The sequence below is a fragment of the Telopea speciosissima genome, chromosome 7 (genome assembly GCF_018873765.1).
Source record: "Telopea speciosissima isolate NSW1024214 ecotype Mountain lineage chromosome 7, Tspe_v1, whole genome shotgun sequence".
Classification (NCBI taxonomy): Eukaryota; Viridiplantae; Streptophyta; class Magnoliopsida; order Proteales; family Proteaceae; genus Telopea; species Telopea speciosissima.
In genome coordinates, this window is record NC_057922.1 from 55,000,990 (window position 1) to 55,025,763 (window position 24,774).

General features: G+C 42.2%; 2 protein-coding genes across 3 annotated transcripts in view; one reads left to right on the forward strand and one right to left on the reverse strand.

Moving 5' to 3' along the window:
* Positions 1–896, reverse strand: part of LOC122670036 (protein FAR1-RELATED SEQUENCE 5-like) — a 30,842-nt gene extending 29,946 nt beyond the window's left edge. Inside the window, exon 1 of the mRNA XM_043866976.1 lies at positions 886–896. The gene's annotated coding sequence lies outside the window, so the exon portion shown is untranslated. The remainder of the gene's footprint in view (positions 1–885) is intronic.
* LOC122670037 (protein FAR1-RELATED SEQUENCE 5-like) lies at positions 430–22,822 on the forward strand. 2 transcript variants are annotated; one of them, XM_043866979.1, is made up of 3 exons: positions 430–521; positions 1,282–1,730; positions 22,500–22,822. In XM_043866979.1, coding segments are annotated over exons 1-3 (651 nt in total). In that variant the 5' UTR covers positions 430–520; the 3' UTR covers positions 22,701–22,822. The 2 variants fall into 2 exon arrangements, with proteins under 2 accessions (XP_043722914.1, XP_043722915.1); XM_043866980.1 differs by lacking the exon at positions 430–521 and adding an exon at positions 560–712.
* Positions 22,823–24,774: the final 1,952 nt, after the last annotated feature.

Consider the following 24,774-nt stretch of genomic DNA (forward strand, 5'->3'; position numbering starts at 1 on the left):
GTCATTAACAATGTAGAACTCAAAAAATCGTGCTTCTCTTTCTTTGTTGGGAATACATTACTACGTGGGTTGGAAAGACTCGTTATGAAACGGCTAAGATCGTGTGAAGACCTTGAGCTTGTGAGGTTGAAGGTAACCACTAAACCCCCTTTACGCGGTTGTAATTTTTTTAATAGCCACACCGATGGTAGGATAGAATTCTAATCATTTCTACAATTATTACACTGAAGGGCTAGTAATGAATAATGTTTAATTCCAAGGGAGGAGATTCTGATCCTTATTTTACAGCATGGTCCACAATCCACATGATAGGAGAAGGTGGAATGCATTGAAAATGATCACTCTACATATGCGCTATCAAAAATTTTTTTTTTTTTGGGGAGGGGCTGGTACGACTACGCGGTATCATTTCGATGGCTGAAATTCAGAAAGTCAGAAGCATGAAGCCAAACAGCTCTCTCAGAGAAGTAGCTGAGCATCATAGCCCTTCTATTTTGTAAAAATATCGAATACAGAACTAAGTAAGTACTACACTGTCACTTCACTATCTTTACATCTCATGTCGTGAAACTCGAATACATTCTGTTTTAATTTATGCAATTGATTCATTGATCAATCTGAAACACAGTAGTGAACTTTGGAATTTAAATGTTTAAAATACTTTCTCTAGCTAAGATCACAGCTGTTTCTGCTTATTAATCTCTGGCATTTGGTCGGTAGCTAACGTGGGTTTGAACTTAGAACTTCTTGAAGTCGTATCTGAGATTCTAAATTACTTCATTTTGCAATTTTTTTGCTTCTTTTGCCAAAATTGAAAACCTGTCTTGGTTGAAACATTTCTCAGAGTTCTTCTCGTTAGAGATGTTAAAGAAGACCCTTTTCTACTCGACATTGGCAATTGGGCAAAACTAGGGTGCTCACTGTGTTAACCCTGAATGATTTATCTTCTCAAAAATGTGAAAGACTGGAAGTTTTTTTCTTTTTGGATTCGGCTATCGGAAAATCAACCTGGTTTGATGACTGTTACCTTTGGATATATGGGTATTGGTCTTTTTGGGTAAAAACCTACGGTGAACAGTGGCTCAAAATCTTAATTTTTGTTTCCTCTTATTATTATTATTATTTTTTTTGGGGGGGTTGTTGACCATCTTTGTGACTGTATAGTGGCATTAGAATTGGTGCTTGCCATTTGACTGATAAAATGGGTAAGAGAAATTTAAGTCTATTAAGTCTTATCTTAATTATAAAATCTTACCAGGAGCACATAATATTGTTTGACAGTGGATAACAAACCTCCAGTCGAGGATGCATTGATGATAGAGAGTGCTGCCACAACTGAATTAGTTGTATATGAAAGAGAGGGGAATGTAGAAGAACCACATGTAGGGATGGAATTTGAATCCGAAGAAGCTGCCAAGATATATTATGATGCATATGCTGCTCGTATGGGCTTTGTCATGCGTTTTGATGCATTTCGCCGTTCACTGCGGGATGGAAAGGTTATTTGCCGTCGACTTGTATGTAATAAGGAGGGATTCCGCAGAGCCAGATCAAGGCAGAGTGAGAGTAGAAAGCCTCGAGCAATCACACGGGAAGGGTGCAAGGCAATGATTACGGTGAAGAGGGAGAAGACAGGAAAATGGGTCGTTTCAAGGTTTGTCAAGGATCATAATCATCCACTGGTTGTTTCTGGAAACAGTCGTCGGAGCTTGCTTCTTTCTCAAACACCGGTCAGTTTCCTACTGTCCTTTAAATTTTCTTAAATACTTCTGGCCTTAAAATCTCTTAGAACTGCAATCTTGAGTTTCCATATTGTTCTTGAATAAAGGATTTTAATCATAGAGTTATTTATATGTTGCATGGGTCATTAACTATGCTAAGCTCAATAGTAAATCTCTTAGCCAATATTATCCTGTATAGTCAATGAGCATGCACGGGTTTTGAAAGTTAGATGGCCCATTCTACCCTTGTCTTACTATTTGGTCTGCTTCATTACTAGATGCCTTGCCTAGTTATCCCCTTAACACACTGTGAGGTTCTCTTAGAGTGACCATGGCAGCATAAGGCTGGCATTCTGAACGATGGTGTACGAAACACCATCAAGGTGAAAAAAAGAGGGCTTGTATTTGATGTTGCCTCACATGTTGACAGACTTACCTCGACTGCGACAGTTCTCTCCTCCTCCAGCTATGAGCCAGTTTATTTCCCTCACTCATGGAGCTGCACTCTGACCATCTTGCCCAAGATACGTGCCACCTCAGCGTCGAAATAACTACAAGGGCATCTTAGATTCACAACCTAACTCGATGGAGTTGAGTTCTTTTACGAGAGGGAGAGTTGATGCAATAGCACTTTCATGTTTGGACCTGCTTGACCTAGTCTGGAAGCTCAGGCCGAGAAGGACCGGTTTCAACCCTGGAATTAGGTCTAGTAGGGGTAGTTTGGGTGTTTAGTATAGCAGTGGGGTTAAATATTAATTTCAAAGTTAAAACTATATTGGAATTCAGATTTTGATAGGTTAGAGTCTTAAAACTATATTGGAATTTAGATGTTGATAGGTTAGAGTCCAAGTTAATTTTAAATCTGTTTCTTACTCTACTCCTTTCCACAGATCTGATTTGCATGCCCTGTTTTTTGGTTTTCTCTGCAACATACCCATCATACCTTCTACAGCCCCATTCAAATACTATTTTCTGGGTTGTATATATCTACCAAGGTTCGGTGACTCTAATTCTAGAATTGCAATACAGTTCTATTTGTTTATAGGAAGTTACAACCTTTGAAGATTTTGGGGGAATTGTGACTTGTGTCTATGAGACACTAGCCAGCTTTATTTAGAATAGAATGGTATGAGGTACAAGTACATTAATGCCCCTAGGGGAAGTAGGAACACTAGAGAATCCCTAAAGAAAGTTCTACCCTTATACCCATATTACAACACTCCCCCTCAAGTTGGTGCATAAATATCACACATGCCCAACTTGCACACAAAAGGATGGAATGCAAATTTATCATCAAACTGGGCTTCTTCTGCTTAGGAATAAGTCTAGGGCTGTGTTATATACATGTTGGGCCTTTGATCTCATGGGTTTTTAATGTAATAGGCCACTTTTATGGGCCTAAAATATGGGTAATTAGGTTGCATACGGGATTCCTTAGTTTTGTTTTTATGTAATTAGTGGTCATGTGATCACTTAAGTGATCATGTGAGTATGTGACTATTTAAGTTGGGCTGGATTAAGACTCTATAAGTCCAGCTATGTTTTGAGTCTATTTCCTTCAGTATTTCAGTTTCCTAGTCAGTTTAGGTTACCTAATAGGTTAAGGATTGGGTTAGGCCTTTCCTTTTTAGTGTAGGAGTCTATTTTTTAGTCTTTTATTAAGGTTGTAAAGGGGGCAGGTATGGGACACGAATTTTGATATTAATGAAAAGCTTTTGTTGCTCTTCTTCTCCTTTGAAGATTTTTGTCTTGTTTGATCAAGGCTGGTGGGATCGGTGTTTGATCCGATTGATACCTTATGGTGGGAAGCCCGGGTGGTTCATTCAAGCTCTCTTTGTTCAAGTTCTGATTTTTATTCAAGTTTTTACAATCAAACAAGCTGCTGTGAAGGAAATTCTGCAACAACAGTGAGTTGAATCATCCCCATCCCATCAATTCTTCTTCTAATCCTCTCATAGCCCTAACCCTAAGATTCCCCTTTTTGTTTTACATTTTCCCAAGACCTAAACCCTTTCCATACTATTCCAGCCATCCACGAAACCCCATCTTTGGATCGAATACTCCCCTGCCCCCTTGGAGAACTCGGTCCAAGTTGCAGCCCCATCCTCCCACTAAAACCCTAGCAAACCCCATCTCCATTAATTCCCCTAAACCCTAAACATCACTCAGCCTTATCTAACCATCAATTCTGTCCCATATTTGGATCAAATTCTCCCCTCATTGGGAAACTCGATCCAGGTTTGGTCCAATTCTGACCATCCTAAACCCTAGATTCCATCTTCCTCTTTTCAAAAACCCAAACCCTAACCCTAATATTGCTGCCAATTCATTCCAGCACACTTCCAACCATTAAAACTTAGCATAACTTTCACTGGAAGACTCCCCTACATCAACTTAGCCTAACCCTACCACCAAACCCTAGATCCCATTAAACCCTAACCCTAATTTGACAAAAATACCTATTTTTGACCTAACTGAACTACCTGTTCGGATGAGATCCTGATTTTTGGCTTCTAGTTGGATCCCTTCCAATCTAGGACTACATTAAGTGGTATCAGAGCCATGGATGCACATGATCAGTCCTTGCCGCCAACAACAATTGATCCTATGTCAAAGGTTATTGAGATGCTTCAGCAGTTACAAGCTGATCAAAAGGCTATGAATGAAAGGTTGCAACAAATTGAGCCACATTAAGTTAATCCAGCAAGAGACAACAATATACCACTGGAAGATGACAGATATCAAATACAGTCTCAAGTTGATCGTACCAACTGTAGGCACAGAGAAGAAAAGGAACAGCGTAGACCTCAAGAGGCGTTCGAGTTGAAGGAATATGATGGCAGACATGATCCATAGGTATTTTATGATTGGTTAGCAACTTTGGATGATTATTTTGATTGGTATGATTTACCTGAGTCTAGGAAGATGAGATTAGCTCATACTAATCTAGTGGGGCAAGCCCTTGAGTGGTGGAGAATCCATGTAAATGATCTTGAATACCGTGGTAGAGCACCCGTTACATGGGCAGAGATGAAACAAGAACTGAGTGACAAATATTTCTCACGGACATTCAAAGCTCTACAACAAGGTAAATTAAATTCCCTTCAACAACATCATCACCAAAAGGTCAAGGTCTTCAAAGCTGAAGACAACTTGAAACCTCCATTAATGAGATTCAGTTTGCAAGCTGAAGAGTGTTGGAAATCTGACATCACCAATGTTAAATCAACAACTGAGTACAAATTTACATTGCCAAAGGAAATTGAGAGAACACAAGTTGAAGATAAAGCTGAAGTGATCACAGTGAATTATGATGAAATAGAAGAGACATTTTAATGTAGAAGTCGACCTCGAACTAGGGAGAAACCAGTGAGAGATCGATTGCAGCTAGGATCAACATGATAAGGATCTATTAATGGTGTGCAACAACAGAATACCTTGAAGATGAATGAGAATTGAATTTGGTCTTCAAAGGGTATCTTCACAATAGTTTATTGCAGTCATAGAAACAGCACAACAGTGTATGTTGAACAGGAAAAGGAGAAGAAGATAAAGAAGAGAAGATAGAAGAGAAGGGGGGGGGGGGGGTAGGGGAATGGCTCTCTCAGCCTAGGTCTCTCACCCACAACTATCTCAGCTGTTGAAACATGGAATTTCTCCCATAACCGATGGCAAGCTTGACCACAAATTCTATTCTCCAAAATCTGTTTCTATTACAAGAGGGGCTGCCTATTGAATGGAATAGGTTAGCTTACAAAATTAGAAACTTAAGAAATAGAAACTCTTAAAAGAAATAGCAACTTCTAAAAAAAATAGAAACCTAATGGAAATAGAAACTAGGTTTTATAGTTCAGCCAACATGCAAGGAACAAAATTAGAAACTATAAAATTAGAAACACAATAATGACTGAATTAGAAACTAGGCCTAATAAAAATAGAAACTAATTAAAGTTTTCAAGTTGCATTCAATCTCCACCTGTTAGTCCATATCAGCCCCAAATCACTGTTCATGTAAACAGTAACTCTTTTTTTTTGAATTCTGTTTGTCTTCTTCATGCTTCGATCTACATCACATTGCTTGAACCTTCAAAGTCTAAAGGTCAACATGTAGAAGATTCTATTGAAGAGGTCTATGTTGAAGAGATCAAAGTAGGCAAAGCTGAAACAGTGGAAGATGAAGCAGTGGTTGAGAGCACTCCACAACAAGTTTTCGAGAATCATGATGATGTTCTTGAAGAGCTAGAGCTTGTGCCTCAAGTCTTCGATGAGAAGGTTACCATAGTTGAGGATTGCATTATAGAGGTTCATGAAGACTCAGTTACAACAGTAGTGCCAGATGAGGTCGTGATTAAGGAAGACTTCTAGTACACTCCGCATGAAGTTGTCACCTCCCTTGATGCTATTCTTACCATCGGAGAACCTATGGAGCTTGTGATTCCATCTCAGTACTTTGAAGAGAAAACTCTCAGGGTTGAAGACTTTATTCCTAGTGTTCCTACTTTACCAAAGTTTTGTTTGGGAATGGTCAAAGCTGCTACTCATATGTTGTTTCCCTCACATCACTACAAAATTTGAAAATGGATTTTTCAAGCTGGGGAGAGTTGATTCAGATTTATCACCAAACTGGGCTTATTTGCTTAGGAATAAGTCTAGGGCTGGGTTATATACATGTTGGGCCTTTGATTCCATGGGTTTTCTATGTAATAGGCCATTTTTATGGGCCTAAAATATAGGTAATTAGGTTGCTTACGGGATTCCTTAGTTTTATTTTTATGTAATTAGTGGTCATGTGATCACTTGACTTGGTTAAGTGGTCTTGTGACTATTTAAGTTGGGCTGGATTAAGACTCTATAAGTCCAGCCATGTTTTGAGAGTCTATTTTCTCTAGTATTTCAGTTTCCTAGTCAGTTTAGATTACCTAGTAGGTTAAGAATTGGATTAGGCCTTTCCTTTTTAGTGTAGAAGTCTATTTTTGAGTCTTTTATATAAGGTTGTAAGGGGGGCAGGTACGGAATACGGATTTTGATATTAATGAAAAACTTTTGTTGCTCTTCTTCTCCTTTGAAGATTTTTATCTTGTGTTTGATCAAGGCTGGTGGGATTGGTGTTTGATCTGATTGATACCTTACGGTGGGAGGCCCAGGTGGTTCATTCAAGTCTCATTGTTCAAGTTCTGATTTTATTCAAGTTTTTACAATCAAACAAGCTGCTATCAAGGAAATTCTGCAACAACAGTGAGTTGAATCATTCCCATCCCCAACAATTCTTCTTCTAATCCTCTCACAGCCCTAACCCTAAGATTCCCCCTTTTGTTTTACATTTTCCCAAGACCTAAACCCTTTCCAGACCATTCCAGCCATCCATGAAACCCCATCTTTGGATCGAATACACCCCTGCCCACTTGGAGAACTCGATCCAAGTTGCAGCCCCATCCTCCCACTAAAACCCTAGCAAATCCCATCTTCATTAATTCCCCCAAACCCTAAACATCACTCAGCCTTATCTAATCATCAATTCTGTCCCATATTTGGATCAAATTCTCCCCTCACTCATTGGGAAACTCGATCCAGGTTTGGTCCAATTCTGACCATCCTAAATCCTAGATTCCATCTTCTTCCTCTTTTCAAAAGCCCAAACCCTAACCCTAACATGCTGCCGATTCATTCCAGCACAGTTCCAACCATTAAAACTTAACTAAACTTTCACTGGAAGACTCCCCTACATGAACTTCGCCTAATACTACCACCAAACTTAGGTCCCATTAAACCCTAACCCTAGTTTGACAAAAATACCTATTTTTGACCTAATTGATCAGATGAGATCCTGGTTTTTGGCTTCTAGTTGGATCCCTTCCAATCTAGGACTACATTACTTACTACCAAAACCTTTAGTAAACACATCAACCAATTGATCACCAGATTTAACAAATGGTATACAAATAACACCCTGTTCGAGTTTTAATTTTTATTTTTATGAATTGACGGTTAATCTCCGCATGTTTTGTCCTATCATGCTGAACTGGATTATGAGCAATGTTAATACTCAATTTACTATCACAATAAATCATCATGGGAAGTTGGACAGAAACACTGAGATCTTGAAGAAGATTCTGAAGCCATAACAACTCACAAATATCGTGAGCTATAGCACAAAATTCTGCTTCAACACTTGATCTGGCAAACACAGCTTGTTTCTTGTTACGCCAAGTAACAAGATTCCCACCAACATAAGTACAATACCCTGAAGTCGACCTCCTATAATCAGGAGAACCAGCCCAATCTGCATCTGTAAAGGCTTCAACACGCATGTGATCAAGAGGAGAGAAGAGAAACCCTTTTCCTAGAGAAGACTTCAAGTATCGCAAAATGCGAAATATTGCCTCCATATGAGTAATAAGATCGTGCATGTACTGACCTACGAAACTCACAACAAAGGCTATGTCAGGTCGAGTATGAGAGATATAATCAACCTGGCAACCAATCTTTCATATTTGCCCTTGTCGCTGGTTCTCCTTTATTTCTAAGATGTGCATTAGCTTTAAGGGGTGTATCTACAGGCTTAAACCCATGCATTCCAGTCTTAAATAAGAGATCAAGAGTGTACTTTTGTTGAGAGAGAAATGTACCAGAGAACCTCGATACCAAGAAAGTACGTAGAGATTCCAAGTCTTTAATCTCAAATTCCTTTCCCAAATATGACTTAAGATCAGATATCTCTATACGCTCACTTCCAGTGACAACAATGCCATCAACATAGACAATGAGAACAGTAATGTGATCACTTGATCTCTTGATAAATAATGTGTGATCAACATTACTCTGTTTATAGCCAACAGATAGTCAGATACCATAGCCTTATGAAAGCGGCCAAACCAAGCCCTGGGTGATTGCTTCAACCCATATAGTGCCCGTTTCAACTTGTATACTTTTCCTTGAGTATCTTTGTTAGAGAAGCTAGGAGGAATTTCCATATACACCTCCTCCTCAAGTTCACCATGTAGAAACGCATTCTTGACATCAAGTTGTTGTAGTTGCCATCCCAAGTTAACAACACATGAAAGAATAACTCGAATAGTGTTCATCTTGGCAACTGGAGCGAAGGTCTCTTGATAATCAATCCCATATGTCTTGATAAAGCCCTTTGCAACAAACCTAGCCTTGTAATGATCCACAATGCCATCCATTTTCTGTTTAAATGTGAAAACCCATTTACAACCTACAGTTTTCTTATATCGAGGAAGAGAGACTAATTCTCGTGTGTCATTTTTTCCAAAAGCCCTCATTTCTCCATTCATAGCATCTTTCCATCATGGGTTTGCTAGAGCCTCCTGCCAATTTTGAGGAATGGAAACCGAGGACAGAGAAGACACAAAAACATGATAGGATGGAGAAAGGGAATCATAAGACACAACATGAGAAATAGGATGTTGAGTGCAAGTTCATTTACCTTTCTGAATAGAAATGGGTAAGTCAAGAGAAGGATCAGCATGATCACTAAGGGAAAGATACTCACCTGATGGAGTGGTTGGAACTATGGATCCTGGTCGTCCCTATTGCTGTTGAGTCTATTGACTTTGTATTAATGAGTATTATGTCTAGGTTCAATGTACCTCGTGTATGCTAAGGTGGAGCTGAATCATCTCCACCTAGCATACCTTATTTGTGTTATCCTTTTTATCTATAAATAAAGTGGGCCTCTGTCTTCTAGTGACAAGCCAAATCATTCTGATATTCAACTTGGTATCAAAGCCCCAAAACCCTAAAAAAAAAAAGGTTTTTGTTTTTTTCTTCTGCCACCGCTAGAAGGGTTCCACCGTCAATCCTTAAGGTTCTAGCCTCCCAGTGTCAAACATGGTTGGCTGAACATGTGCCAACGCATGTCGCACCACGTATGACCACTGCTGACCATCGTTGACTGGTGCCTATTGCACCACCATCATCACCACTGACCACTGTTCACTGCCGCCGATCGTTGCCAGGCCTGCAAGGCCCTCCCGATGACCTCGCCTAGCTATTATGCCCCCATCACAAGGCCCTAGGCCCTGCTGCTATCACTGCAAGGCACCAAACCCTCCACCCTCTCGCAATGAGCAACTAGGGCCTCCGCATGGAACAAGAACTCGCCGAGATCTTGGTAATATCTTGATTTTTTGCAAAACCGAGACGAGATGGTAGGCGAAATAGAAGGAATGCATTGTCTCGGTCGAGATCTCGGTGGTTTCGGTGGGAAACTTTGGTATACAGACTATTTATGCTAGAAACCAAGACACACACTTTCTTATGCCAGAAACCAGGATAGACACTTATTTATTCCTAATATCATTTTTTATTTCATTTACTTAAGATATTATTGATAAATAAGCAAATATCCCCTATTTGAATCCAATAAAAATAGTTAAGAAATAAAATTCCAAAAGCATAAAAAATAACTCCCCAGTTCAAGAACAAAAACAAGATTTTTGACGGTAGGTGCAATTTTCAACTTTAAAATGCTGGGTTTTTTTTGTCAATTCTATAACTTCCATAAATCTTAATATGGTAAAACATTGCTAATAACCAAAAGTATGGTAAAATATTAATTGGTTTTGATGTCTAAAAAAATATTTTTCACTAGAGCGATTTTGACAGCATTCGCGTACACCAAATAAGGTTTGACCGAAACATAAGTCCATTAATATAAATCAGATTTAAGCAATCTTCGAGATGGTTATAAATGGTTTATTTCTTTTATTGATAATTGTACTCGTTTAACTTGGGTATATTTTCTCCGTAATAAACCAGATGCCTTTTCTTGTTTTCTCTCCTTTTACACGATGATTCAAACATAGTTTAATGCCCAAGTTGGGGTCTTCGTATTGATTATTGTACCGAATGTGTTGACAATCATTTTCGTCACTATCTTGATGAGCTGGCATTATCTTTCAAACGTCTTGTGTTAGAAATCCAGAACAAAATGGTATTCCAGAGTGGAAAAATCGTAATCTCCTTGATGTTACCCGTTCTCACCTCTTTACCATGAATGTTCCAAAATTTTATTGGGCTGATGCTGTACTCACTACAACCTTCTTATTAACAGGGTTCCTTCCAGTGTTGTGGACTTTAAAACCCCTGCGAGTCTCCTTCCGGATCCTTCCTTGGCCTCTACTATTCCCCCTCGGGTATTTGGGTGTGTTTGTTATGCTTACAACTCCTCACCTTCTTAGTCCAAGCTTGATCCCAGGGCTTTATGATGCATTTTCCTGGGGTATTCTAGCTCTCAGAAAGGTTATAAATGCTATCATCTTCCCTCTCGTCATCTTCCATGAATCTGAGCCCTACTATTAGTCATCTTTTGAGGGGGAGCGTATAAGTATATTGCCAGAGATTCCTTTAGGTCCAATTATTAATGTTGTACACTCATTGAGGGGGAGAGACCTCAAGTTGATAACAGTGCTCAGACAAACGATCACCTTACATATTCCAGGTACAAAAAACAGCCTGTGCTCAAGCGACCATGTTCAACAGCACCTCCTGAGCTAGATCTACCTCCTTCACCTCAGCCAGGTAATTCTTCTCTACCCTCTGACCTCTTTTTTTTTTTTTTTATATATATTTTATTTTTTAACCCTAACTTCTCTGGGACCCGGGCCAGCCCCTAAACTTTATTAAGACAAAAAAGAATAAGGAATACAGGGGGGAGGACGTCCCGCCTTACCCCAGCCCGAAGCAAACCAGCTCACAAGAAACAAACCAAGCCCTAAGCTCTAAGGACCGACAGGCCCTCTCTATCCTCCCTCACTATACATCGAAAGCTGCCCAAGCGGCAAGTTATCCGGGTGAAAGGTTAGGGAGCATTGCGAGGCACAAGCTTGCTTGGCCAGCCAGTCAGCAGCCCTGTTGCTCTCCCTGTAAGCAAAGGCCACAGTCGCCCTAGTCGCTTCAATCAGCTGTAGGATCTCATCGAACCAGTACCATCCCTGCCACAGGTTACACCTCTTATGATTTATCTGTCTAACTGTGGTCTCCGAGTCCGAGTGAACAATCATATCCATGTACCCTAGATCATGGCATAAGTGAAGGCCGTCCCTCAAAGCTCTCAGCTCTGCAATAGCATTAGTGCACCTCCCATAGCTGTTGGAAAAAGCTGCCAGGACTGCTCCCTCATTATTCCGGATGACCCCCCCTCCCCCTCCATCCCCTGGATTGCCCCGACAGGCTCCATCAACATTTAGCTTGACCACGACAGAAGGGGAACACCAAAAGACCGGGAAGGGCCGAGTGGCCTTGGTCGGAGTAACCACTAGCTCGAACCACTGTTGAATCAGCCCATCCCTTGCAGAACCACGTTTGCCAACCTTTGAGGGGAGCGGGAGCTCTTTCACCTACCTTCTAATGCGTTCAATGATTGTGGCAGCAGTACGCCTAGACTCCCCATGCCTCCTGTTATTCCTTTCTTTCTATAGCTCCCACACGATCAAAGCCGGCAGAAGCCCAACAATGTAATCACTGATGCACCTGTAGCTCGCCAACCCATGCCAAAACGCTATCCGACTCCTACCGTCCTGACCTGGGTGAGGCACCATGTCAAATAGGCGCGAAAAGAAACCCCACACCTTAGCCGCAGTAACACCATCTACTAGGCAGTGATCTATAGTTTCCCTCTGGGGGCTTCCACAGCAGTAGCAACGAGAAGCCAATGGGATCCCTACTGTCATTAAGGTAACTTCCGTAGGTATCTTGCCATTCAGCAGTTGCCAAGAGAAGAAAGCCATCTTAGTTGGGAGAGAGGGGTTCCATATCCACTTTGCATAGGGAGCAACAGGCCCCACCGCCCTGATCTCATTCCAAACTGATTTGGTCGAAAAACGGCCATCACCAGCCGGTGTCTACACTAGAACATCTGGCCTGTCAGAGATGTGAAATTTTCCAAAGACAATTGCGTGTCGGATGGCCTCATCATCAATGTGATCCAAGATGTCTTGCCTCCAAGAGCCATCCCCCTCAATGGCATCTTTCACCCGCAGGTCTACATCAACTAGGAGGTCATTGTCCACTGCATCAATCAAAGGGCCCGCCCAGACCAGTTATCCAGCCAAAACAGGACATTCCTAGTGCCAACCAGCCACCGAGACCTCTCTAGGATCAATCCCCTGAACTCCAACGCTTTCCTCTAAGACCTAGAGCTCACCCCCTGTGGCTCAACCTGAACCACATAGAGACCCTTGAAGAACTTGGCCTTGAAAAAGCTGCTCCATAGAGAATGCTTCGTCAGAACACGCCAAAGCCCCTTGAGCCTCAACGAGAGCCCAACCTCTTCCAGCAGCCTAACACCAAGGCCCCCTTCCTCCTGTGGCCTACACACTTTCTGCCAGTTAACCCAGTGCCTCCGTTTCCCCCATTCCGAGGTTCCCTAGAGAAAATCAGCAAAGATGCCATACAGCTTTCGCAATACAGCTCTAGGAGGATCCAGCGTGGCCAGGACATGGATAGGGATAGAGGAGAGGACATGCTTCAGCAGCGTAACCCGGCCTCCCGCAGAGAGGAGCTTACCCTTCCATCCTGCCACCTTACCGTTGACTTTATCAACTAGACCATCAAAGAATCAAATCTTGAGCCCACCACAGTGAAGAGGGGCTCCTAAATAAGTGATAGGAAGTGCCTTCTGAGTGAAGCCAGTAACCGCCCCCACCATCCTAGCCTGGGCCGGCGCAGCCTTGTGCCCAACCACAAAGCAACTCTTCTGTTTGTTGACTAGCTGCCCTGAAAAACCTTTATACCTGTTGAGGAACCCCATGATCTGCTTAAGAGAGCCCTTGAGACCCCTGGAGAAGATGATGGTGTCGTCAGCAAAAAGACTATGAGAGATCCCTGGGCATCCTCTCGGCAACCTGAAGTAAGAGGCATGCCCTTCCATAAATAAAACCTTGATTCCCCTGCTAAGCACCTCCTCTGCCAAAATGAACAGCGTAGGAGATAGTGGGTCCCCTTGTCGCACCTCCCTGGTAGATTTAAAGAACCTTGACTGCCTGCCCCCATGTACCACCGAGAACCAACAATTCTCGACTATCTTCCTGACCAAATTGACCCAATCCCTACAGAACCCAAACTTCAAAAGCACACCATAGAAACTCCCACTCAAGCCGGTCATAGGCCTTGGCCATGTCCAACTTAAGAATCACATTTCCCCCCCTCGCCTTCTTGTTCAACTCATGCGTAACCTCTTGCATAAGAGAAATGTTATCATGAATACATCTCCCTTGCACAAAAGCACCCTGCTCCTCTGCCACCAGGGTAGGCAGTAGACCTGCGAGCCTCGAAGTCATAATCTTCGCAATTACCTTGTAGGAGAAGTTGCACAGGCTAATAGGTCTCAAATCAGCCATCACCTTAGGGTTGTCCTTTTTTTGAATCAGGACCAAATTAGCAGCAGTGCAGCTCCTAGGGAGAGACCCACCTATAAAAAATTCCTTCACCGCCGCCCACACATCAGCTGCCACTACCTCCCAGGAGGCCGTGAAGAAATAGCCCGAGAACCCATCAGGCCCAGGCGCACTGTCAGCAGACAAGGCAAAGATAGCTCCCTTAACTTCCTCCAAGGATGGGGCGACCAGCAGAGCCACATTATCAGCCTCGGTCACCACCTCAGGGATCACCGATAACAACCCCTCATCCATCACACAGCCCTGTGAGGTAAAAATACCAGAAAAATGTCGCACGGCCTCTTCTTGCACCCCTTCCACATCCGAGATCCACTCGCCATTGGCCCCTCTGATGCGCTCCACGCAAGCAATTCTCCTGACAATGACCATCGAGTGGAAGAACTTTGTATTGCGGTCCCCCTCCTTAAGCCAGTGAACCCTGGACTTCTGCCTCCAGAAGATCTCCTCCTGCAATACCACCTCCTGGAGATTATCCCTAGCCATCCCCAGAGCTGCCCTGGTTACCTCATCATCCCGTGAGTCAAACTCCGTTTCAGCCCTACATACCGCATCCTCTGCATCCCTAACACGCTGATGTATGTTGCCAAACACCTCCCTGTTCCAGCTGCGGAGGGCAGCGCGAAGCCCTTGAAGCTTCAAGAAGAGCACATTCAAGGCCAACCCTAGCACCGGCTTATCCCATTGCTCCTTCACAAACGAAAGAAACTCAGGGTGTCGGAGCCACATTTGTTGAAACTTGAACCCTGACGAAGGACGGCGCCCTTTCACACCAAAGGAGAGGAGGCGCATGGTTAGAGCAAGTCCTGCTAAAGTGAGTCACTGAGCACCTGGTAAACACATTCGCCCACTCTGCATTCAGCAAGAATCTGTCCAGCCGAGCCATCACCCTACCAGCACCGTTCTGGTTGTTAGACCAGGTGAACATGTTTCCAACATACCCCGCATCAATAAGCGCCGCCCTATTAACAAAGCCTCCGAAGTCCTCCAACGAGAGAGAGCAAGCTGGCCTCCCACCCACCTTCTCTAGCGGTGCCACAACCGCATTAAAGTCACCCCCCACTGCCCAAGGAGTGGAAACAGAATGGGAGAACTCCTCTAGCCTCTCCCACAAGCCCCTCCTGTCCATCCTCTCACAAAAGCCATGCACAAAAGAAATGAGAAAGGAGCCCGCACTGCCCCCCACACACTCCAAGGTCGCAAACTGGTCACCTTCATCCACCACACGCACTTGCACCGAAGCCCTCCAAAAAACCCAATTCCTGTTCGAGCAGAGCATTGAGTCCAAACCGATCCTCCTCCTAACCACATGCGCAAAGCTTGTGCCTTTGGTTCAGCCACCGCCACCAAATCCACATGATTAGCGCTAACAAGAGCTTTCAAATGCCTACACGTAGGCTTATTACCACCCTCTTGCATTCCAAAAGATGCAATTCATTGTTCAGAGTTTAATGCTGCAACTGCCGATCTCATCGATCTTGTGACCCGACCCATCTCTGTTCCTCCTTCCCGCTGCCGCCTTCTTAATTTTCTTGCGTTTAATGACTAAGGCTGCACCAAGGCTAGGGGCCCTCGGCTGCAAACGCCTCCTACCACCACGACCTCCCTGAACAGTCCCTGCTTGAGGCACTGGCACTCTCGCAGGGCTTGGAACAATTGCCAAACGCGATTCAGCCAGTCGCTCCACCAACCTGTTAACCCTCCCTGTAAGAGAGGCGTTAAACGCCCTGAGGCTTTCCATCATCTCCACTCGATCTACCGCCACTGGTGCATTGCCTGGCACCTGCCAGTCATCTTTCGAACCTGCCGGGGCAACACCATTCACAAAAAATGATGGCCTGTCATGTGCCACCCATGATGCTCTTGGCTGCCTCCCAACATGGCTAGACACCACGACCCCACCGCTAGCCTCTACCGGAGCATCCGAAAGCACCACCGCTCTACTCTCCATGACTGCCATCGCCTGCGGCCCCACCGCCAGAACACAAGGCAAAGACAAAATTCTAGCGATGCTAGGAATGGCATCACCTGCCTCTCCACCATTAAGCCCCACCTATTCCTCAAGAGGTGCCTCCACCCCTCCACCCTCAGCATGCTCCAACACCTGGGTCTCCACAGAGCCTGCTGCCAAAGGCCTCCAACAACCCCTCTCCCTGCGCAAAGGCCTTCTCTGCCGCCGTCCTGGGTTTCCCGCATCCTCACGGCCAGCACCAGTAGACGTGCCTTCTCCATGAGGAATGAAGACCCCTTCGCCATTTCTCCCCTCTTCTACAACAGCCGTTGTCGCAGCCCCTACCGGAACCGAAGCCTCTGCAACTTCCGGCCTCCGCCGCTGCAATTTCCTGCACAACTCTTTCGAATGGCCAATCTTCGAGCACTGGCTGCAATAAAGGGGCAGCTTCTCATACAACCACAGTCTGATGGAAGCCACCGTCGCCACAGCCCACCCAAACCTTCGCCGGCAACTGTGCACGCAGGTCAACCTCAACACAAACTTAAGCTGCCACAGTGCGAGTGCAATTAGCAGTGGCGCCATCCACCTTCAAAACCCTGCCTACAGCCCCTGCGATTGATAAGAAGTAGTTCCCCTGATGCAAATTCACCGGCAGCCCCGGCAGCGAAATCCATACAGGCGCGAAGGGGATTCCCAACCAGAAACAAAGTCTGCAGTCCACTTCATAAATCGGAAAAGAAACCCTTGAATATGCATATGCTCTTTCATCCACACCTTGACGAAATCTGCCGGAGAAGCGAAGCGCAACAAGACATGCCGAGGATCCAACGTCGACACCATCACGTCCCCCTGTAGGTGCAGCAACTTGCGAATGCTCTCCTTGATGACAAACAGCGACGGCTTGCCGTAGCTGCACTTCGCGATGAGAGACGTCGCAAAAGGCATCTCCGATCGAACCAACTCTTCTTTGGAGAAGAAGATCGCGGGACATCCATAATGAGATGATGCCTTCTTAATCTCCATATCCACTGACGGAAACGACAACGAGCGAGACACGACAGCAGCAAAGGAGGGTGCCCCACCACCAGTAATCCCATAGCAATGTTGGGGATCGGGGGGCAGGGCATCCCTGATGGGAGCGTCCATCGCAAAACCCACGTGAAACTCGAACCTAAACCTGTCTCTACCCTCTGACCTTGATGTTCCTATTGCTATTTGGAAAGGAGTTAGAGTATGCACTCACAACAACCCATCTCAAACTTTATTTCTTATGAGTTCTTGTCCCCATCCTATCGGGCCTTTGTTTTCTCCATATCTTCTATTTATACTTCATAGGGATGGAAAGATGCTATGCTAGAGGAAATGCAGGCTCTTAAGAAGAATGGTACTTGGGAACTTGTTCCTCGTCTTTACAAGAAGAAACTGGTGGGATCTAAGTTGGTTTACACTTGAAGCATAAGGCAGATGGAACCATTGAACGGTACAAAGCAAGGTTAGTTGCCAAGGGCTTCACACAAACTTATGGCATTGACTACCAGGATACCTTCGCTCCTGTTGCCAAAATGAATTCTGTTCGTGCCCTACTATCATGTGCTGCCAATTTGGGTTGAAACCTCCAACAGCTGGATGTCAAGAATGCCTTCCAAAATGGTAATTTGGAATAGGAGGTATACATGGACATTCTGCCAAGGTTCAAATCCCCTTCAACAGAAGGGAAGGTGTGCCAGTTAAGGAAATCCCTATGTGGTCTTAAACAATCTCCATGTGCTTGGTTTGGGCATTTCTTGAAGGCTATGCTGAATTTGGTTATAAACAAGCCAAGTTGATCACGCTTTGTTCATTAAACATGGAGATGGTAAGGTTATTGCTCTTATTGTGTATGTTGATGATATTGTTGTGATTGGAAGTGATGAGGTAGAAATCTCTAAGATCAAGGCTTAATTAGGATATGAATTTGAGAGGGACCTGTTCGATATTTCCTTGGATTTGAAGTTGCTCGATCTAGCTAGGGCATCTTTATTTCCTAAAGGAAATACGCCCTAGACCTTCTCAGTGAAATTGGAATGCTTGGATGCAAGTCTGCAGAGTCCCGTATTGAAGTCAACTATCATCTTAGTAGCAAACGTGTGATCCAGTTGACAGGGAGGGATATCAGAGATTAGTTGACAGGTTAATATACCTCTCTCATACTCGGCCAGATATTGCCTATGCAGTGGGAATTGTCAGCCGATTCTTACATGATCCACAGACTACACATCTCGAGGCAGTTTACAGAATCTTGAGATACTTGAAACCAGCCCTTGGAAAAGGTTTCTTATTCTCCAACAATAGCAATCTACAGTTGGAAGCCCTTACAGATGCTGTTTGGGATGGTTCTATCGATGATCGGCGTTGTACATCAGGTTACTGTACTTTCCTTGGAGGGAATCTAGTCATCTAGAGAAGCAAGAATTAGTCCGTTGTCTCCAAATCCAGTGCAGATGTAGAGTACCGAGCAAGGGCACAGGGAGTCTGTGAACTAGTGCGGCTCAAGGTGTTATTTGGTGATTTGGGCATAGCTGCTGCAGAGCCTATGCATTTATATTGTGATAATAAGGCAACAATCAATATAGCCCAAAATCCGGTTCAGCATGATAGATCCAAACACATTGAGATTGACCGACACTTCATCAAGGAAAAACTCGAAGAAGGCACCATATGTATTCCTTTTGTCACCACAGAAAATCAACTAGCTGATGTGTTTACAAAAGGCCTCCATTGTAAGGTGTTTCATCCTCTTGTGTGCAAGTTGGGCATGCAAGACATATATGCACCAACTTGATGGGGGAGTGTTAATGAGTGTCATGTCTAGGTTCAATGTGCCTTGTGTGTGCTAAGGTGGAGCTGAGTCATCCTAGCCTACCTTATTTGTGTTTTCCTTTTTTATCTATAAATAAAGTGGGCCTCTGTCGTCTAGTGACAAGCCAAATCATTCGGATATTCAACTCTTTGTATATCCAATTTATATTTATGTTAGGAGTTTTTGTTATCAAAGAGAGAGTCAAAAGTCTAATTTCATTCTTGGGATGGGATGTTTAGATGTAGGGCTATTATAATGCAGGAGCATCTTGGGATACCCAGTGGAGGGTCCAGATTTTTTCTTATGTAGTGTGGAATAATTATGTAAACAAGGGTATTTATGTAGTTCTCTTTTACAGATGTAAAGGGGAGATTAGTATGGTTGTAGGATGTTTTGATGGGTCCCATTTAGGTGTTTGTGACGACTCAAGAACCAGGAAGACAGCATAGTTTAAAATCTCGCGATATCTCGGTATCTTGGGCTGGTTGAGATGGCCGAAATATCCGAAATATACCGAAATATCGCCGAAATATAGTATTTTTTCTGCCATATTTCGACACTCTGGGTTTTTGGCCATATCAAGGCCTAATACTTCATGTACACCCTTATTTAAGCTAAATAAACACATTTAAATGTTCATATTGCAAAAAAAATGAACTCAAAGTGGTGTTTTGGGTTTGCACCCTTGATTGGCAGTATACGGTCGCCGACCCTGATGTATAAATAGTTAAATACACATTGATTAGGTACTAAAAGACATATAAGAAATTTAAACAAAGTAATGAAACAAAAATAACTCATAAGTCATAACTCATAACTCATAAACTCCATAATAGTCAATAGTTCAATACTCAATAGTCAATACTCATTACTCAATAGTCAATACACAAAGTCACAAGTTCACAACTCACAAGAGTGCAAGACTCACAAGAAATATCACGAAATATCGCTGAAATATCACGAAATATCCCGAAATATTACCGAAATATGAACTTTTTCCATTTCGCCTTGCCATTTTGTCTTGTTACTGTCGAGATTTCCGAAATATCCCGATATATCGCCGATATTTCGCGAAATCTTGAACCATGGAAGACAGTGCCTACGATAGCAAGAGGAAGAAGGGAGAGAAGAAGATAGAGAGAAGTTGATGGGGGAAAAGAGAACCCTAGAGCTCATGGTAGGATTCAGAATAATCCTACTGTGAGCCTAGGACAATGAATATATAACTTAACAAAAGTAAGAAATTACATATAAGGACAGAAAACTATAATTACACATAAACCCAAAAATAAGAGAGAATGATAGAAAACCCATTACGACTTGACTTAGCTATACTATTTAACACTTTCCCTCAAGCTGGAAAATATATATCTCCCTTGCCTAGCTTGGAACAACCAGTAAGAAACGCAGGCCTAAACAATGCTTTAGTGAACATATCGCCAAGTAGACTGCCAAAGTTAATGAATGGAATAGAAATCACTTTCTTCATAACAACATTCCTCACAAAATGACTGTCAACTTTAATATGCTAAGTCCATTCATGGAAATCCGGATTACTAGTAATATAAATCGCAGCCAGATTATCACACTAAATCTCCATAGTTTAGTGACTGAAAACCCAAGCTCATGAACGAGAGATTTTAGCCACATCAGTTCGGCTGCAGTATAAGCCATAGCCTTATACTCAGCCTCTGCACTCGACCGAACTACTGTAATCTGCTTCTTAACTCCTCCAGGTAACAAGATTACCACCAGAAAATGTACAATATCCATTAGTAGATCCGTGATCACCATTAGTACCAGCTTAGTTAGCATCAGCATAACCCGTAATATTAGTATAACCATGACATCGATAAATAAGACCTTTCCAGGGTGCACCTTTAAGGTATCTCAAAATGCGATGTGCAACATCCCGGTGAGTTAGATTAGGTTTTTCCATAAACTGACTAATAGCACCATCACCAACAACAACAACTCAGCCTTATCCCAACTAAATCAGGTCGCCTACATGGATCCTTGCTCTCCAATCAGATCTATTCGAGGTCATACTTGATACAAAGCCTAAGCTATGCATGTCTTTCCTCACCACTTCTCCTAGGATCATTTTAGGTCTGCCCTTGTCTCTTTTAGTTCCTTCAATCTGAGTACTAGAGCATCCAAAGACCTCTGTTGAACATGGCCATGCCACCTCAAACAACTTTCTCGTAGCTTATCATGTATCAAAGATACAAGATAATCCCAAATCATCTCTAATATGATCATTCCTTACTTTGTCCTTCCTAGTTTTGCCACACATCCATCTCAACATTCTCATCTCCACTACACTGAGTTAATCTACGTGATGCTTCTTCATTGTCCAACATTTGGCACCATACATCATAACTGGTCGTATAACTCTCCTATAAAATTTCTTTTTAAGTTTTAAATGAATACTTCAATCTCACAACACTTTGGACGCACCTCTCCACTTCATCCCTCCTATTTTAATTCTTTGTGAAACATCATCATTTACATCACCTTCTTTATTTATAACTGAGCCCGGATTTATCTAAAATAATCACTTTGTGGAATCTCCGACTCATCAATTTTCACCACCTCATTATCCGTCCTACTACAACTAAAGTTATACACCATATACTCTGTATTCGTTCTACTAATCTTAAAATCTTTTGAGTCCAAGGTTGATCTCCATAACTCCAACTTGGCATTAATCACTTAAACAATATCATCAACATATAGAATGCGGCATTGTAGTCAATATCCCATGGTGTAGAGGAAGAGGAAGCAAGAAATGCACCAGCACCTGAGTGACAATTGTAGTACTAGATGTAGATGTCTCAAGTTGTTGAACACGATTTAGTAATTTAGTATGGTCATCGCATAATGGAAAGACAGACTGACTACCTCCAGAGGTAGAAGCAAGATTGGCATAAAAAAATGACACCCCTGTAGAACGCCCTTCAAATTTAGTGATATTAGTTCGGGAACACCCATTGTCAGCCCCTCAGGTGTTTGTGAACAAATAATAATATGATAAAAAAATGAAAGGTACAACATAAACCACAAGTTAACAAAAAAATAGATCAATATTCAAGGGGAGGGGGGAAAGAAAAAGATTCTGTACCATGAGAATAAATCAGATTAAAGACGGCACAAAGAATTAGAAATAATTATCGAGAACAATGGTTAAGAAGAAGAAAAATTAAAGCTCAGGCTGCCAGCGTGGGTTCAAGTCTGAGGGTAGACACTTCGTGCTAAAGAGCCGATGGTTAGGACCAACCTATAATCTACCTTCCTAGGACCCTGGGAAAGTGGGAATTGCCCTAGGTTTAGGCCTTTTAGGAAGAAAAATTAGAATCTGGACGGAAGTCGAGTATTCTTTTTTTTATGTAGGCAGGAGTGCAGGACCTATCTGATGCTTAATCTAAAGCCCTTTGTCTTCATATTGTCTATGAAAAAAACTATGCAGGACTAGTCTAAATATTCGCTCCTGGATACAAGTATTTCTCATTAAGCAAGAATCTGTGTCCATAACCAAAATAACCTTTTGCGTATTTCCTACCTTGCAGGATGAAAAAGATAAGAAGATTAGGGAATTATACACTGAGCTGCAACGTGAGAGAAAGCAATATGCAGCTTATCAAGAACAGCTTGATATGATTTTGAAAGACATTGAGGAACACACACAACACCTATCAAGAAGCATAAAAAATATAGTTCAGAGTGTTGGGGATGTTGAATCTAAGAGGCAAGGGCTTTCACAGAGCTGACCACCACTAACTTGTTTTGTGCCATTGTCTTCTTTTGCTCAATGTATCAAGTTTCAGGTATGCCCATGGTTCCTTCTCCATATTGTATTTTAACAGTACATAAAGCAACAATCTACAATCGACTCATCCGTACAGGTAAAAGTTGCTCTGGACTCGGTTGTGAGATGTGACTTATCATTGCTTCGTGCGAAAGGAGAAAAGGAGATTGAGATTGGAATGGAGCATCTTCTTTGGATGTACAGAGTAATGATGATAGATGTATAGAGTAATGACAAGTATGTGTTATTCTCCATGGAAATATTTTGGGAGAAGTGAGAATCATTTGGATGAAATACAGAAATTATACCAATATGGCTTTGTCCCAAAGAAAAGCCTTTAGTAGGGAGACTATGTAGTTACCAGTTTGGTTTGTATATCGATGTGGGGGGGGGGGGGGGAGATCTTGGGGTTCAGGGGAGGGAGAAGAAAAAAAAACCACTTGTTGATGATGAAATCTGAAATTAGAATGCAGAGAATTGGGGATGGGAGGACGTGGATAACGATAAACATGAAAGAGAGGCTAGGGCTGCGTTTGGTATGCATTCTAGGTCGATTTCGCATTCTCGGACGATAAAAATAGTTGTTTTTATCGTCCAAGGATGTGATATTGGCTTAGAATGCATTCCCAAAATGCATACCAAACACAGCCAAATCTTCAGCGTAAAATAATTCACACAATGGTTTCCCATTAGACACCATAACTTTTTTCACAATATCACCTTAACTTTGCATTTTCAAATGAGTCTGAAAGCTGAGGTCTATGGAGAACCGTTTGATTTGTTTACTGTAGTTCCTGGAAGGAATAAGGGTATGCTTCTAGAGTATAAACATTGGTGAATTTGTTTCCTAAAATGTATTTCGTTTGGCTTACCTTTTATGGTGTAATAATTCATTTTACTGTGTAAAGTTTAAACTCTCTCTTCATGAGCTTAGAAATTGCAAGAGACTGTACGTAAGAAGTCAAAGATACATTTAAAGCACTTTTATCAATTTCCTTGGAGGTTATCTCTAGGACTGTAAAGGGATCGGATTCGGCTCGGATAGTGCTATATCCGCATCCGCATCCTATTAGCTATCGGATGGATTCGGATAGTGCTAAACGGATACAGACATGGATACGGATTGGATATTCTATCCGTTTACATGTAAATATAGCTTTTCGGATAGCTATAGTCTATCCATATGTCCGGATACGGAAACGATTTTTACTATTCATTTACACCCCTAGTTATCTCTTATTTGCTAGATCCATCAAAAGAATCCGTGTTAGCAGTGGACTCAATTATTGCTGATATAAGACACCTCTCGTCTTATCTGGATGGTAGTACTTTTTCTTAAAGGTTGTACTTTTTCTTATGTTTCAGAATTCAGAAGTGTTTTTTGATCTATGCAATAGAATTTCTTTATTTTAAAAAAAAAAAAAATCATTTTCCTTCAAGTACTCATCCAAAAAGTCTACAAAATAGGTGCTTTTAAAGTTAGTTTCACTGCGACGCTAGCAGATTTCTTATCTTTGCAACGAAATATTGTTTAGTGAGGTGTTTCTTTTTTTTTTGGGTTTTTATTTTTATTTTTTATGAAACGTAAAATTAGTATTACTTAAAGTGGTGGCAAAGTATTACAATGTTTAAAGACACAGGGAACATTCAAAATACCGGCATATTTAACAAAGGATCTAAACCAGGTAAGTAGACAAGGGTATGTTAGAGGCCGAAAAGATACATCTTTACCCCGATCCAAAATCTGCAAAAAATAAGTAACAAATTCAAAAAGCCAAGGAGAACGGGATGGAGTTTGACGAAATCCCGGTAGCACCTTGTTGGAGCACCAAACTTCTTTCAGCTTCAAACCTCTCAAAGCAGCACAGTGAAAACCATTGATGATTCCGATCAATTCTGGTTCCAAAGCTTGATTAGATTTAGTCAAACCTGCAGTCAACAAAATGAATTTGCCACCTAATAAAATGCCAAAAGCCCATCCAAAATATCCTATTTCTTTGGAATCAAACCCTGCACATAACAAAACAGGAAAGTCT